This window comes from Chlorocebus sabaeus, chromosome 6 (genome assembly GCF_047675955.1).
Source record: "Chlorocebus sabaeus isolate Y175 chromosome 6, mChlSab1.0.hap1, whole genome shotgun sequence".
Classification (NCBI taxonomy): domain Eukaryota; kingdom Metazoa; phylum Chordata; class Mammalia; order Primates; family Cercopithecidae; genus Chlorocebus; species Chlorocebus sabaeus.
The window spans coordinates 61,640,220-61,653,185 of NC_132909.1; the positions used below are offsets into that span (position 1 = coordinate 61,640,220).

The 12,966-nt window shown below is 58.4% G+C and overlaps 1 protein-coding gene across 1 annotated transcript; it reads right to left on the reverse strand.

The window, feature by feature from the left end:
- Positions 1-906: 906 nt before the first annotated feature.
- CNN2 (calponin 2) lies at positions 907-12,749 on the reverse strand. The gene is made up of 7 exons (XM_037994560.2): positions 12,602-12,749; positions 8,032-8,153; positions 6,471-6,537; positions 6,235-6,372; positions 3,244-3,360; positions 2,928-3,074; positions 907-2,333 (listed from the first exon to the last, which is right to left on the reverse strand). Exons 1-7 carry the CDS (start codon positions 12,662-12,664, stop codon positions 2,058-2,060), a joined length of 930 nt encoding a protein of 309 aa, XP_037850488.2. The 5' UTR covers positions 12,665-12,749; the 3' UTR covers positions 907-2,057.
- Positions 12,750-12,966: the final 217 nt, after the last annotated feature.

Here is a 12,966-nt window from a genome sequence, read left to right on the forward strand (position 1 = left end):
TGAGCCGGGTTTCTTAAAGGGACCGCGCGGTTCTTGCTGCATCACCGTAGGGTGGCGGGGTGCCCGGCTGGTCCCAGGCGGACCGGCCTCCGGGAAAGAGGCTGAGCTGTCTTTGGGGAGCCAGGCTGCCTCCCTACGTGGCATGGCCAGCTGCAATACCGCAGCTCCGGATTGCAGGAGTTCCCTCTGTCCCTGCTGTCCCCGGGGCTGGCCAGGCTCGCTCTAGTCTAGTCCAGACTCTGGGACTCTACTTGTCCATCTGTAAAGTGGGGGTTCCACTAGAATCATTCGTCCGTTCATTCATTCCACGAACGCTCCTCGGTTTCCGCAGTTGGACAAGGCGATGGCAGAAGGAGGGGGGCCAACATTCTAGAGGCTCAGGTCATAATGGTTACCCTGATCTTGAGGAAAACCCATTTCCCACTCTGGAAGAGTTTATTTCACAGGCTGGAGGTGAAGCTGAAATGGGAGTGTGTGGGTCCACAGCTTTGAAAGCGCTGGGGAGAGTGAGAAGCGCGGGGAGGGCTCCCGCCGCGGAAGGTGGTGGCACTGCCGTTGGGGCTTTGGGGATAAATAGGAGTTCGCCAGCGGGGAGACATCCAGGCTGAGGCCACGAGGCTTGCGCTGTGAGGCAGGGTGCAGCCGGAGCGCATTGAGAGCCTTCGAGGCAACTGCCTCCTCTCCAACTGGCCAGGAAGCCCGGCCTCTCCCTCTACCCCAAGTCCCGGCCCTTCAAATCATTCATTCCACCCAGACTCACCTGTGGCTTCAGCTTTTACTCCTCCTCCCAGTGGTGAGCTGGACATTTTCCCCTTGATCCCCCCATCCCCCAAGACCCCCTGTCTACCCACAAAAGCATCAAAGCAAAACACACCCTCATCGACGCCAACTCTCTCCGCCACCTTCTCTTCTTACAAACAGAGGTTTTATTGCGTTTGGTCCACAATCGTATTTCACATTATCTCATGGAGCAGGGCCCCTGGGTGGGGGTCCCTGTGCAGTACTTGGCGGGGCGTGCGGCCAGGGGAAGATGGAGCAGTATAGCTTGTCGAGCCCAGAAAGGAGGAGGGTTGGGGGCTCCTTAAAACCTACTGAGGGGCCGGGCATGGTGTCTCACACCTGTAATCTCAGCACTTGGGGAGGCCGAGGCGGGTGGATCACATCTGAGGCCAGGAGTTCGAGACCAGCCTGGCCAACATGGAGAAACCCTGTCTCTACTAAAAATACAAAAATTAGCCGGGCGTGGTGGAGCACCTGCAGTCCCAGCTACTCCGGGGGCTGAGGCTGGAAAATCGCTTGAGCCCAGGAGGTGGAGGTGCAGTGAGCCGAGATCGCGCTACTGCACTCCAGCCTGGGTGACAGTCACAACTAAAACAAAACCTACTGAGGCCAGAGTGGGTTGGCGGGGGTAGCATGGAGAGAGGATCAGGCTTAGCCCAACAACTCAGAATTTCACTTCCTTGTACGTCCTTCACTTTCCCCACCTGGCCCCGGGGCAGGTCTGAAGGTCTGAGGTCCGTTGGTCCTGGGGAAATCCAGTCACTCGGGAGCTGGAGATATTTAGCATCATGGCCGGGCCCCCTTTCCCAGGTGACTGATTTCCCAGCACCTTCTCCACTGTCCCTGCCCCATTCCTCAGGAATAAAAAACAAAATGTATTTTTCTTTTGTGAATACTTCCTGAAACTTGCAGAGAAACCACAAACTGCTCAGCTGACAAAAGGGGGAAGAGGCGAAGCAACCAGAAACCTCTGGGAACCGGTTAGTCTCTTCTCCCCAGCACAGCCTGAACGTGCCAGCACGGACCCTCGCCCTACACGCCCTACACGGATTGGGATATGGCCTTGACCTCCCTCCCCCACAGCCCGGTGGCTCAGCCCTGCGAAGGACCAAGGCAAAGGGGAAAAAAGCTCTGCTGCCTGATCCCACACTGCCACTCACAGACCCTTGGCTGATTGGCAGCACTGAACCGGCTAAGAAAAACACAAAGATGAAAACACAGAAAAACCCAAAAACCCAGACGGGGAGACGATGTGGGAAGAGAGCGTGCTGGGAGCCTCAGTAGCCGGCCTCCTCCTGGTAGTAAGGGGGATATTCTGGGACCTCCCCCGGGTCCGGGCAGTCGCCGGCGCCTGAGGGAGCCCCATCGGCCACTGTGCCTTGTGGGCAATACTTGGGGTCATATATCTGTCGGCCCAGGCCGAAGACCTGGCCGCTCTGGTTGGCGCCCTGCGTGTAGCCCATCTGCAGGGACATGGAGGAGTTGTCACACTTGTCGGTTCCCAGCTTGGTGTCATAGATGTGCCGCCGCGTCCCGGGAGCCGTCATGCCCACCTGGAGAGGAAGGAAGGGTGGAGCAGGTCACGGTGGAGAGGAGGGGACCTTCACTGGGTGCAGTGACTCACACCTGTAATCCCAGCATTTTGGGGGATCACCTGAGCCCAGAGGTGGAGGTTGCAGTGAGCCGAGATTGCACCACTGCGCTCCAGCCTGGACAACAGAGTGAGATCTTGTTTCAAAATAAATACATAAATAAACTAAAGATAAATAAAATAAATAATAAATAAGTAATAAAAATAAATAAAATAAATAAATAAAGATTAAAAAAAAAAAGAATTGGGTGGACCTTTGGGCAGTCCTTAAGGGAAAATGAGACAGGGTGAGGTAGTAACTTCCCCAGGCTCCCACAGCCAGGTGGAAACGACAGACGTTGAAATCCAAGGCGGAGACGGAGAGCAGGGAGGGAAGTCGGAGGTGGTCTAGAGAAGGGACTGAGATGGAGAGCGGGGAGGGAAGCCGGAGGTGGTCCAGGGAAGGGGCTGAGACCAAGAGCCTGGAGGGAAGCCAGAGGTAGCCTCGGGGAGGGGCTGAGACCACAGATTGTGGAGGGACACAGAGGGGAGTCTGGGGCACTCGGGCAAGCCCCACCTGGCTCGCACACTTGTTTGTGCCCATCTGGAGGCTGATGGTCGAGTGGTCCATGGGGGGCAGGATATGGTTCTTGGGGTCATAGAGATGCCTCCTCGTGCCGTACGCGGTCATGCCCGACTGGCTGGCGCATTTGTTGGTGCCCATCTGCAGGGAGGTTCGCGGGAGAGGTCACACTGCACCCAACAAGTTTCCAGTCCCTCCCCGAACCTGAGGGAGCACAGGGCTCCACCTCGCTGTCCCCCAACGCCGCTGTCCCCCAACACCGTCATCCCCCAATGCTGTGGTCCCTGGGGGTGGCGGAGCTGTCACCCACCTGCAGCCCGATGACACACTGGCCGGCCTTCATGGTGGCGTCATCGAAATTCCGCTCCTGCTTCTCCGAGTACTTGACGCCGATGTCCACCCCACTCTGCAGCCCCTTAGTCTTGGCCTGGGTGAGGGAAAAGGGCCGGGAGCACCAGGAGAGGGCAGCCAGGGACCCTAGATCCAGGCCCTGAGGGCGGCACACAGACCAGGCCACAACTTGTCCCCTCCGCCTGCCGGGCAGAGCCCCTCAGGCATGTTTTGAGGGTGTCCGGGACTCCACACACTCCACACACCCATCATACAGCTGTTTCAGTTTTTTATTGTATTATTTTAATTTAATTTTATTTTATTTTATTTTGAGACGGAGTCTCGCTGTGTCGTCACCCAGGCTGGACTGTGCAGTGGTGCAATCTCAGCCCACTGCAAGCTCCGCCTCTCGGGTTCATGCCATTCTCCTTTCTCAGCCTCCCGAATAGCTGGGACTGCAGACGCCCACCACCAAGTCCAGATAATTTTTTTTGTATTTTTTTTAAGTAGAGACGGATTTTCACCGTGTTAGCCAGGACGATGTCAATCTCCTGACCTCGTGATCCACCCGCCTCAGCCTCCCAAAGTGCTGGGATTACAGGCGTGAGCCGCTGCGCCCAGCCCAGTTTTTTTTTTTTTTTTTTTTGAGATGGAGTCTGGCTCTGTCACCCAGGCTGGAGTGCAGTGGTGCAATCTCGGCTCACTGCAAACTCTTCCTCCCGGGTTCAAGCGATTCTGCTGCCTTAGCCTCCCAAGTAGCTGGGATTACAGGCGCCCGCCACCACGCCCGGCTAAGTTTTGTATTTTTAGTAGAGACAGGGTTTCACCATGTTGCCAGGCTGGTCTTGAACTCCTGGCCTCAAGTCATCCGCCTGCCTCGGCCTCCGAAAGTGCTGGGATTACAGGCGTGAACCACCGAGCCCGGCCCACGGGGCTGTTTCATCCCAGTGTCCCTCGCTTTAGGCAACAGCTCAGGTTTCCAGGGCTCAGGCCAAGAATTGTGGGCATGGGGAGGTGGTTTTCACCTCCTCTCTCTCATCTTCTACCACCTGCTCCTACCCAATCCCCGGGCACCCTGGCCAGGCCGCTGGCACTGCCCCTCACTGGGATGCCTGCACCCAACTCTTCCCTGACCGCTATTCCCCATGTGAGCTTACCAGGCAGCCACGGGGCTTCTGAACACACCACGCGGAGTAGTTATCCCAGGAGAAAACCAACTCCCTTCCCCACTCCTCTAACAGCCCAAGCCAGTTCCAATGTCGAGACCTTACTGGTCCTTCTGCGCGAGACACCGTTCCACCCACACTCCCGGACTGCCCGAGACACCGTCCCACCCACGCTCCCGGACTGCCCGAGACACCGTCCCACCCACGCTCCCGGACTGCCCGAGACACCGTCCCACCCACGCTCCCGGACTGCCCCAGACACCGTCCCACCCACGCTCCCGGACTGCCCGAGACACCGTCCCACCCACGCTCCCGGACTGCCCGAGACACCGTCCCACCCACGCTCCCGGACTGCCAGAGACACCCTCCCACCCACACTCCTGGGCCGCACCAGACACTGTCCCACCCACGCTCCCAGTCTACACCAGACACTGTCCCACCCACACTCCTGGACTGCACCAGACACCGCATCCCGCCCACGCTCCCGGACTGCACCAGACACCGTCCCACCCACGCTCCCGGACTGCACCACCCTCCCACCCACGCTCCCGGACTGCCCCAGACACCACGTCCCACCCACGCTCCCGGTCTACACCAGGCACCGCGTCCCGCCCACGCTCCCGGACTGCACCAGACACCCTCCCACCCACGCTCCGGGTCTACACCAGACACCACGTCCCACCTACGCTCCGGGTCTACACCAGACACCGTCCCACCCACGTTCTGGTTCTACACCAGACACCTTGTCCCACCCACGCTCCCGGACTGCACCAGACACCCTCCCACTCACACTCCCAGACTGCACCAGACACCGTCCCACCCACGCTCCAGGACTGCACCAGACACCGTGTCCCAGCCACACTCCCGGACTGCACCAGACACCGTCCCACCCACGCTCCCAGTCTGGGCTTGAGGGTCACTAGATGCTCAACATTGGTCTAATTCTTCTCCTTCAAGGCATTTCTCCCAGTTTACAGCTTATTTATTACTTTTGGTATTATTATTTTTTGAGAGAGTCTTGCTCTGTTGCCCAGGCTGGAGGGCAGTGGTGCGGTCAGAGCTCACTGCAACCTCTAACTCCTCAGCTCAACCTCCCGAGGAGCTGGGATTATAGGCGCGTGCCACCACACCCAGCTAATTTTTGTATTCTTAGTAGAGACGGGGTTTCACCATGTTGGCCAGAATGGTCTGGAACTCCAGAGCTCAAGTGATCCTCCCACATCGGCCTCCCAGAGTCCTGGGATTACAGGTGTGAGCCACCGCGCCTGGCTGGAGCTTACACATAATGTGTAATAAAATGCTGTGTTCACTTTTCCATGCCTCCCCCATCAGACTGAACTCCATAAAGGGGTAGACCATGTCTTTCCTGTTCACCAAGGAATCCGAAGTGCCCGGCACCTTGTGGATGTTCAGAAATATTTGCAAACGAGGCTGGGCTCGGTGGCTCATGCCTATAATCCCAGCACTTTGGGAGGCTGAGGCGGATGGATCACCCGGTCAAGAGTTCAAGACCAGCCTGGCCAGCATGGTGAAATCCCATCTCTACTAAAAATACAACAATTAGCCAGGCGTGGTGGCAGGTGCCTATAATCCCAGCTAATTGGGAGGCTGAGGCAGGAGGATCGCTTGAACCTGGGAGGCGGAGGTTGCAGTGAGCTGAGATCACACCACTGCACTCCAGCCTGAGTGACAGAGTGAGACTCCGTCTCAAAAACAAACAAAACTTTGCAAACACGTGAATGCAATAGCTACATCCACCCCGCTGTGTGACTCTGGGCAGGTGGCTGCCCCTCTCTGGGTCTCACCTTCCCCGCCAGGGCGAGAAGAGACACCTGCACCTGTGTCATGTTCCCACTCTCAAACAGGTCGTTGGCCTCGAACAGGTCCACGGGGTTCATGCCATAGCTGACCATGGCCTTGATGAAGTTGGACAGGTTTTCTAGCTGGGAGGAGGCAGGAGAGGGATGGTGAGTGGGCCTCAGTCTCCCCACCTGAGATGGGCCCCCAGCACCATCCCTACTCCACCCCACCAGCCCCTCACCTGGTGCCAGTTCTGCATGGAGCGGTTGATCTTGGGGACGGAGCCCGGCTGTAGCTTGTTCATGAGTCTGGAGGGCACAATATGGGGTGGGGGGAACAGAAACCTCCATGAACAATGAAGAATTGTGAAGGCCCGATGCTGATCTCAGCCAAGCTCACGCCTTCCAGGGCAAACTCACTGCCTCTCCCCGGGACTCAGTTTCCACTCCTTTTTTTTTTGAGACTGAGTCTGGCTCTATCACCCAGACTGGAGTGCAATGACGCTATCTAGGCTCACTGCCACCTCCACCTCCCGGGTTCAAGTGATTCTCCTGCCTCAGCCTCCCAAGTAGCTGGGATTACAGGCGCCCGCCACCACGCCCAGCTAATTTTTGCATTTTTAGTAGAGACAGGGTTTCCCTATGTTGTCCAGGCTGGTCTTGAACTCCTGACCTCGTGATCCATCCACCTCAGCCTCCCAAAGTGCTGGGATTACAAGCGTGAGCCATTATCCTAGGCCTCAAGTTTCCACTATTATAAAGTAATCTTTGGCCGGGTTTGGTGGCTCAGGCCTGTAATCTCAGCACTTTGGAAGGCCGAGGCAGGCAGATCACGTGAGGTCGGGAATTCAAGACCAGCCTGGCCAACATGGCGAAACTCCGTCTCTACTAAAAATACAAAAAAAATTAGCCAGGCGTGGTGGCTGTCGCCTGTAATCCCAGCTACTCGGGCGGCTGAGGCAGGAGAATCACTTGAACTTGGGAGGCGGAGGTTGCAGTGAGCCGAGATCGTGCCATTGCATTCCAGCCTGGGCAACAGAGTGAGACTCCATCTCAAAAAAATTTTTTTTAAATTTATTTAGCCACCACGCCTAGCTAACTTTTTTTTTCTCCCTTGAAATGGAGTCTTGCTCTGTTGCCTGGGCTGGAGTGCAATGGCAGGATCTCGGCTTACTGCAACCTCCACCTCCCGGGTTCAAGCAATTCTCCTGCCTCAGCCTCCCGAGTAGCTGGGATTACAGGCGCCTGCCACCACACCCGGCTAATTTTTTTTGTATTTTTAGTAGAGACAGGGTTGTGCCGTGCTGGGCAGGCTGGTCTCGAACTCCTGACCTCAAGATCCACCCGCCTCGGCCTCCCAAAGTGCTGGGATTACAGGTGTGAGCTGTCGCGCCCGGGCCCCCCAAAGTTTCTTTTTTTTTTTTTTTTTTTTTTTTTTTTTTGAGGCGGAGTCTTGCTCTGTCGCCCAGGCTGGAGTGCAGTGGCCGGATCTCAGCTCTCTGCAAGCTCCGCCTCCTGGGTTTACGCCATTCTCCTGCCTCAGCCTCCGGAGTAGCTGGGACTACAGGCGCTCGCTACCTCGCCCGGCTAGTTTTTTGTATTTTTTAGTAGAGACGGGGTTTCACCGTGTTAGCCAGGATGATCTCGATCTCCTGACCTCGTGATCCACCCGTCTCGGCCTCCCAAAGTGCTGGGATTACAGGCTTGAGCCACCGCAAAGTTTCTTAATTAAAAAAAAAAAAAGAGTGAGAAAAACCAAGATCCGTTAAGTGTGAGACAGCCCGTGTCCCTGCGTGTACTCACGTGCATAAGATAGTTCCGTCCTTCAGGCCTTTCTGGAAGTCGGGGCCGATGGAGAGGCCGGTGAGTCCCTCGATCCAGGTGCGGAGCTCTGCCTCCTTCTGGGGGTCATATTTGGACAGGAGCTGGTGGAGCAAAGGGCACGAGACTGAGCTGGGGTGGGGGCACCCCGGGCAGGAGTCCCCCAGAAGCTCTGGACAGGGTGGGGCCGGGGACTCCAGGGCAACAGGAGACAGAGGGGCCTGGAGGTTCCCCCTCACCACACCCACACAGATCCTCCCTTTTCCCATCATTGGGGCACCTCAGCCACTGCAGGCGGGCACAGATAAACCACCCTGCACGCCGGCGGACAACCGTCTCAGCACTCACTGATCTACATCAGCTCTAATCCACTCTGGGTGTAGGACACACCTGGCCGGATCTGCCCCCGCACCCTGCCTTCTCACCTCCCCGCTACACCACACATGACATTTACCACTTCAACCACCTGAAAGTGTACCATTGAGCAGCTTTTCGTACATTTGCAATGTTCTGCAATCACCACCTCTTTTTTCTTTTTTTTTTGAGACGGAGTCTCACTCTGTCGCCCAGGCTGGAGTGCAGTGGCGCCATCTCGGCTCATTGCAAGCTCCGCCTCCCGGGTTCAAGCGATTTTTCGGCCTCAGCCTCCTGAGTAGCTGGGACTACAGGTGCGTGCCACCATGCCTGGCTAATTTTTTTTTTTTTTTTTTTTTTTGAGACAGTCTCGCTCTGTCGCCCAGGCTGGAGCGCAGTGGCCGGATCTCTGCTCACCGCAAGCTCCGCCTCCCGGGTTTACGCCATTCTCCTGCCTCAGCCTCCCGAGTAGCTGGGACTACAGGCGCCCGCCACTGCGCCCGGCTAGTTTTTTTCTATTTTTTAGTAGAGACGGGGTTTCACCGTGTTAGCCAGGATGGTCTCGATCTCCTGACCTCGTGATCCGCCCGTCTCGGCCTCCCAAAGTGCTGGGATTACAGGCTTGAGCCACCGCACCCGGCCAATTTTTTTTATTTTTAGTAGAGACAGGATTTCACCATGTTGGCCAGGCTGGTCTCGAATTCCTGACCTCATGATCTGCCCACCTCAGCCTCCCAAAGTGCTGGGATTACAGGCGTGAGCCACTGCGCTGGGAGCTGGGACCGGATCCTGCTTCTTAGCAACTCCCGAAGAAGTTGCCCCGGAGGCTGACCGCCTCTGGTCACGCACTTGGCTCCTTGCCACCGACTCCCTGCCACCTTCCTCCACCGGGCCATTCTAGTTTTCTTGGCCTTCGGTGCTCTGAGACACTGCCATGGGGGAATGGGCTGTGGGCTCCTGGGCAGAGGGTGTGCACCGGTGGGGACCTTGAGCATCCCTATCCAGCCAGTAGTGACCGCTGAGACAGCACTGAGGCAGACGGCAAAGCGTATAGGGGACCATGAGCACAGGGGCAAGTCGTGTAGCGGGAGCAGGAGATAAAGGCTGGAAGGAAAATAAAGTAGGGTTGGGGCCAGGCGTGATGGCTCACACCTATAATCCCAGCACTTTGGGAGGCCAAGGCGGGTGGATCATCTGAGGTCAGGAGTTCAAGACCAGCCTAGCCCACATGGTGAAATCCCTACTAAAAAACAAAAATGAGCTGGGTGTGGTGGTGTGCACCTGCAGTCCCAGCTACTCGGGAGGCCAAGGCAGGAAAATTGCTTGAACCCGGGAGGTGGAGGAGGCAGTGAGCCGAGATCGGGGTACTTCACTCCAGTCTGGAAAAGAGTGAGCCTCTGTCTTAAAAAAAAAAAAAGAGGCCGGGCGCGGTGGCTCAAGCCTGTAATCCCAGCACTTTGGGAGGCCGAGACGGGCGGATCACGAGGTCAGGAGATCGAGACCATCCTGGTTAACACGGTGAAACCCCGTCTCTACTAAAAAATACAAAAAACTAGCCGGGCGAGGTGGCGGGCGCCTGTAGTCCCAGCTACTCGGGAGGCTGAGGCAGGAGAATGGTGTAAACCCGGGAGGCGGAGCTTGCAGTGAGCCGAGATCTGGCCACTGCACTCCAGCCTGGGCGACAGAGCAAGACTCCGCCTCAAAAAAAAAAAAAAAAAAAAAAAAAAAAAAGAAAGGAAGGAAGGAGGGAGGGAGGAAGGGAGCGAGGGAAGGATCAAATCAAATCCCTCTCCCCACTCTGCACCCAACTCCCCAGGTTCCCAGGAACAGTTCCCTTCAGCCTCCGCTTCCTCATCTCTTCCTGGAATCTTTTGTGTAGGGTTCCCTGACCTGGACCTGCCTGGAATTATTCGGGTAGGGTCCCCTGACCTGGACCTGTGTGGAAACAGCCCATAGCCCAGAGGAAGCAAAGGCGGGGAGGCCCCCCCACACCAGCTCACAGCCCATCCAGCTCGGCTTCCCATGCCTGGAGGGCAGCCCCACCCAGCCCGCAACCTTGATCCAGAGGAATGAGAACAGGCAGCTGCTGGGTACTCAGCCCTGCCTTGCCCAGTTGCACCACATCTCTGCTGGCTCAGGGGCCCAGGGGTCCCTGGCAGAGGCGCCTGGCCTGGCCCCGCCCCCAGCGGCCGCCGTCCTCCCCCCACCCCCGCCCCCCGCTGCCCGGCTGCCGGCCTTCCAGCACATTCCTGTTCACCACAAACTGCCAGGAATGCACGCTGCCTCCCTGGCTAAATCTGAACCAGCTGTTCCCAGCGGGTCTGGACCCCCAAGCCAGGATGCAAGGCCGCAGACACGGTGGATCTGAGACGCCTCCGTGCCGTCCTGCCAGGAGTAAACTGAGCCACGGGGGAGCGGGGGAGAAAGAGAGCGGTCTCTGACTGTTTGAAGCAGCCGGTAAAGCGGGTGTGAGCGGAAGCCAGGGAGAAGGTGGTGTCTAATTGGGATGCGACTCTTCTGTGACCCTGGCAAGCTGGCCGACGCCTCGTCCACCCTCCAAAGAGACAGACTGAGGGTTGCGCGGGGAGCCTGCGAAGCAGCTCTGCCAGCCTCTGCCCTCACCCCCGCCAGGGCAGGTATCGACCTGCCCCCACCCCACCCCATCTCCGGAAGCCGCCCCACCCTCCTGTACCCTCTCCTACTTCCGCAGGCCCAGCAGGTACTGGGTTCCGGTCTTGGCCCTGCCACTTGTGGGCTGTGTGGCCCTGGGCAGCTGGAACAACGTCTCTGAGGTCCCCAAGGACACTGGTACCCTTAGCTGGCTGTGTGCGGGGTGCAGCAGGGTGCCCACCCCACTACACGGGGGGCTCTGTGACTGCAGGGTGCACATGGCCCCTTGAAGGATGAGTCGTGAGCCCCGGGCTCGGGACCCTGGCTCAGGCCTTTGCTGTCCCAACCCTCAGTCTCCCTTTTTGGCCAAGAGCTGGTCTGAAGTCTTGGCGGGGCTCACAGCCGAGAAGCAGGAATTCTCCCTCCAGTCTGTGGGCCCTGGAGTGCCGCCGGGGCAGGTGGCTATCGGGACTGGCAGGGCCGGTGCCCTCAGAGTGTGCAGAGGCAGTTTCCCCTGCAGAAGCCAGCTGTAAGGACACCTTCCCAGGTGCCCAGTGGGCGTTGGGGGAGGGGGTGGGCGGGGACGACACCCCCCCTCCAGCTGGAAGGTCCTGGAGGGTCAGTTCCCGGTCCTCTCTGTGGATCTGGCATCACAGCCCCCGCCCCCCACTTTCCCTAGGAATCCTGTCCAGGACGCTGCTGTGTGACCCTGCGAAGCATCTGGCCTTCTCTGAGCCAGAACCACAAGTGCCTTCTTAAAAAGTGTCTCCCGGAGCCCTGGCCTTTTTTTTTTTTTTTTTTTTTTTTTTTAAATTATAGAGACAGGGTTTCACCGTGTTGCCCAGACTGGGCTGAAGCCATCCACCCAGCTCCGCCTCCCAAAGTTCCGGGATTACAGGCGTGAGCCACCCCGACCTGCCAGGCCCCAGCTCTTGCTTCCAGGTTACAAAACCCCACATATCTTAGGGCCACCTTCAGAGAACCTCTTTGTTATCCGTTTAAATTCATCAGATGGGGACAAAGTGAACATGCAAAGCAGCTACCACTTCTCCCTGCAGGACACCCCCAAGGTGTCTGAGAGGCCAGGAAACTCCTGTGTGGAGGGGTAACACTTCTCAAAAACCACTCGGCCCTGCCCCTTCCCCTCCCAAAGCTGAGAGGACCCAAAAGCAGAAGTGTGGCCAGGAGATGACAGGGTTGCTGGGGTCCCCCCCAGATCCCCAGAGCGTTGTCGGCCCTTGAACGGACCTGCTCCAAGGTTGAGAGGGTGCCAGGGGCTTCACACGTGGGGGTCCTGGGGCCATGGCGAGGGAAGGACGTCAGACCCAACTACCCCTAGATGTTGGGGGATGAATGGGGTCATTCTTCCCCCAGAATCTCAGACCTGGCTGCTCCCCTAGATTCGCGGGAGCCTCGGGGGTGCCCGGAGACATCCCCCCTCCAGACGTCAGGGAGAACAAGGGCCCCTCCGCCCCGGGTCTCCAAGCTCCCTGCCCGGGAGGTGCTGGGGGGCCTGGGGGCTCCTGCACGGGTCCGAGCGCGCGACGGCCGCGCTGTTGCGGGGGACAAGGGGGCGCCCCTCACTCACCCGGTTCTTGACCTCGGCCGACAGCCCGTACGAGGGGCCCTTGTTGAACTGCGTGGAGCTCATGGCTGGCTGGCAGGCGGCGGGACGGGGCTGGACGGGACGGGACGGGACGGGACCTCCGGGCGGGCGCGGGGTTGGGACGCGCTGGGCTCCGCGCGCCACGCCCCCGCCGCTGATTGGCCCGGAGCGCAAATGTCCTTATAAGGCCTGGAGGCGCCGAATTCCTGCGGCCGCGGACTTCCTGCGCCCCCTCGGTCGCCCCCGGACCCCCGCCCGGGCACAGCACCCCCGTCACCAGAGGCCCGGAGGGGCCCTCGCCCCCTTTGACGCCACGGGAAACTGAGGCAGGGAGGGACCAAGGCCAC

What these genes read in the sequence shown, in the direction of transcription:
- CNN2 (XM_037994560.2), bottom strand. Translation starts at nt 12,664, where the DNA reads ATGAGCTCCACGCAGTTCAACAAGGGCCCCTCGTACGGGCTGTCGGCC. An exon ending in CCATGCAGAACTGGCACCAG is followed by an intron (nt 6,373 to 6,470) that starts GTGAGGGGCTGG and finishes GCCTCCTCCCAG; the next exon opens with CTAGAAAACCTGTCCAACTT. An exon ending in AGTGTGTCATCGGGCTGCAG is followed by an intron (nt 3,075 to 3,243) that starts GTGGGTGACAGC and finishes ACCTCCCTGCAG; the next exon opens with ATGGGCACCAACAAATGCGC.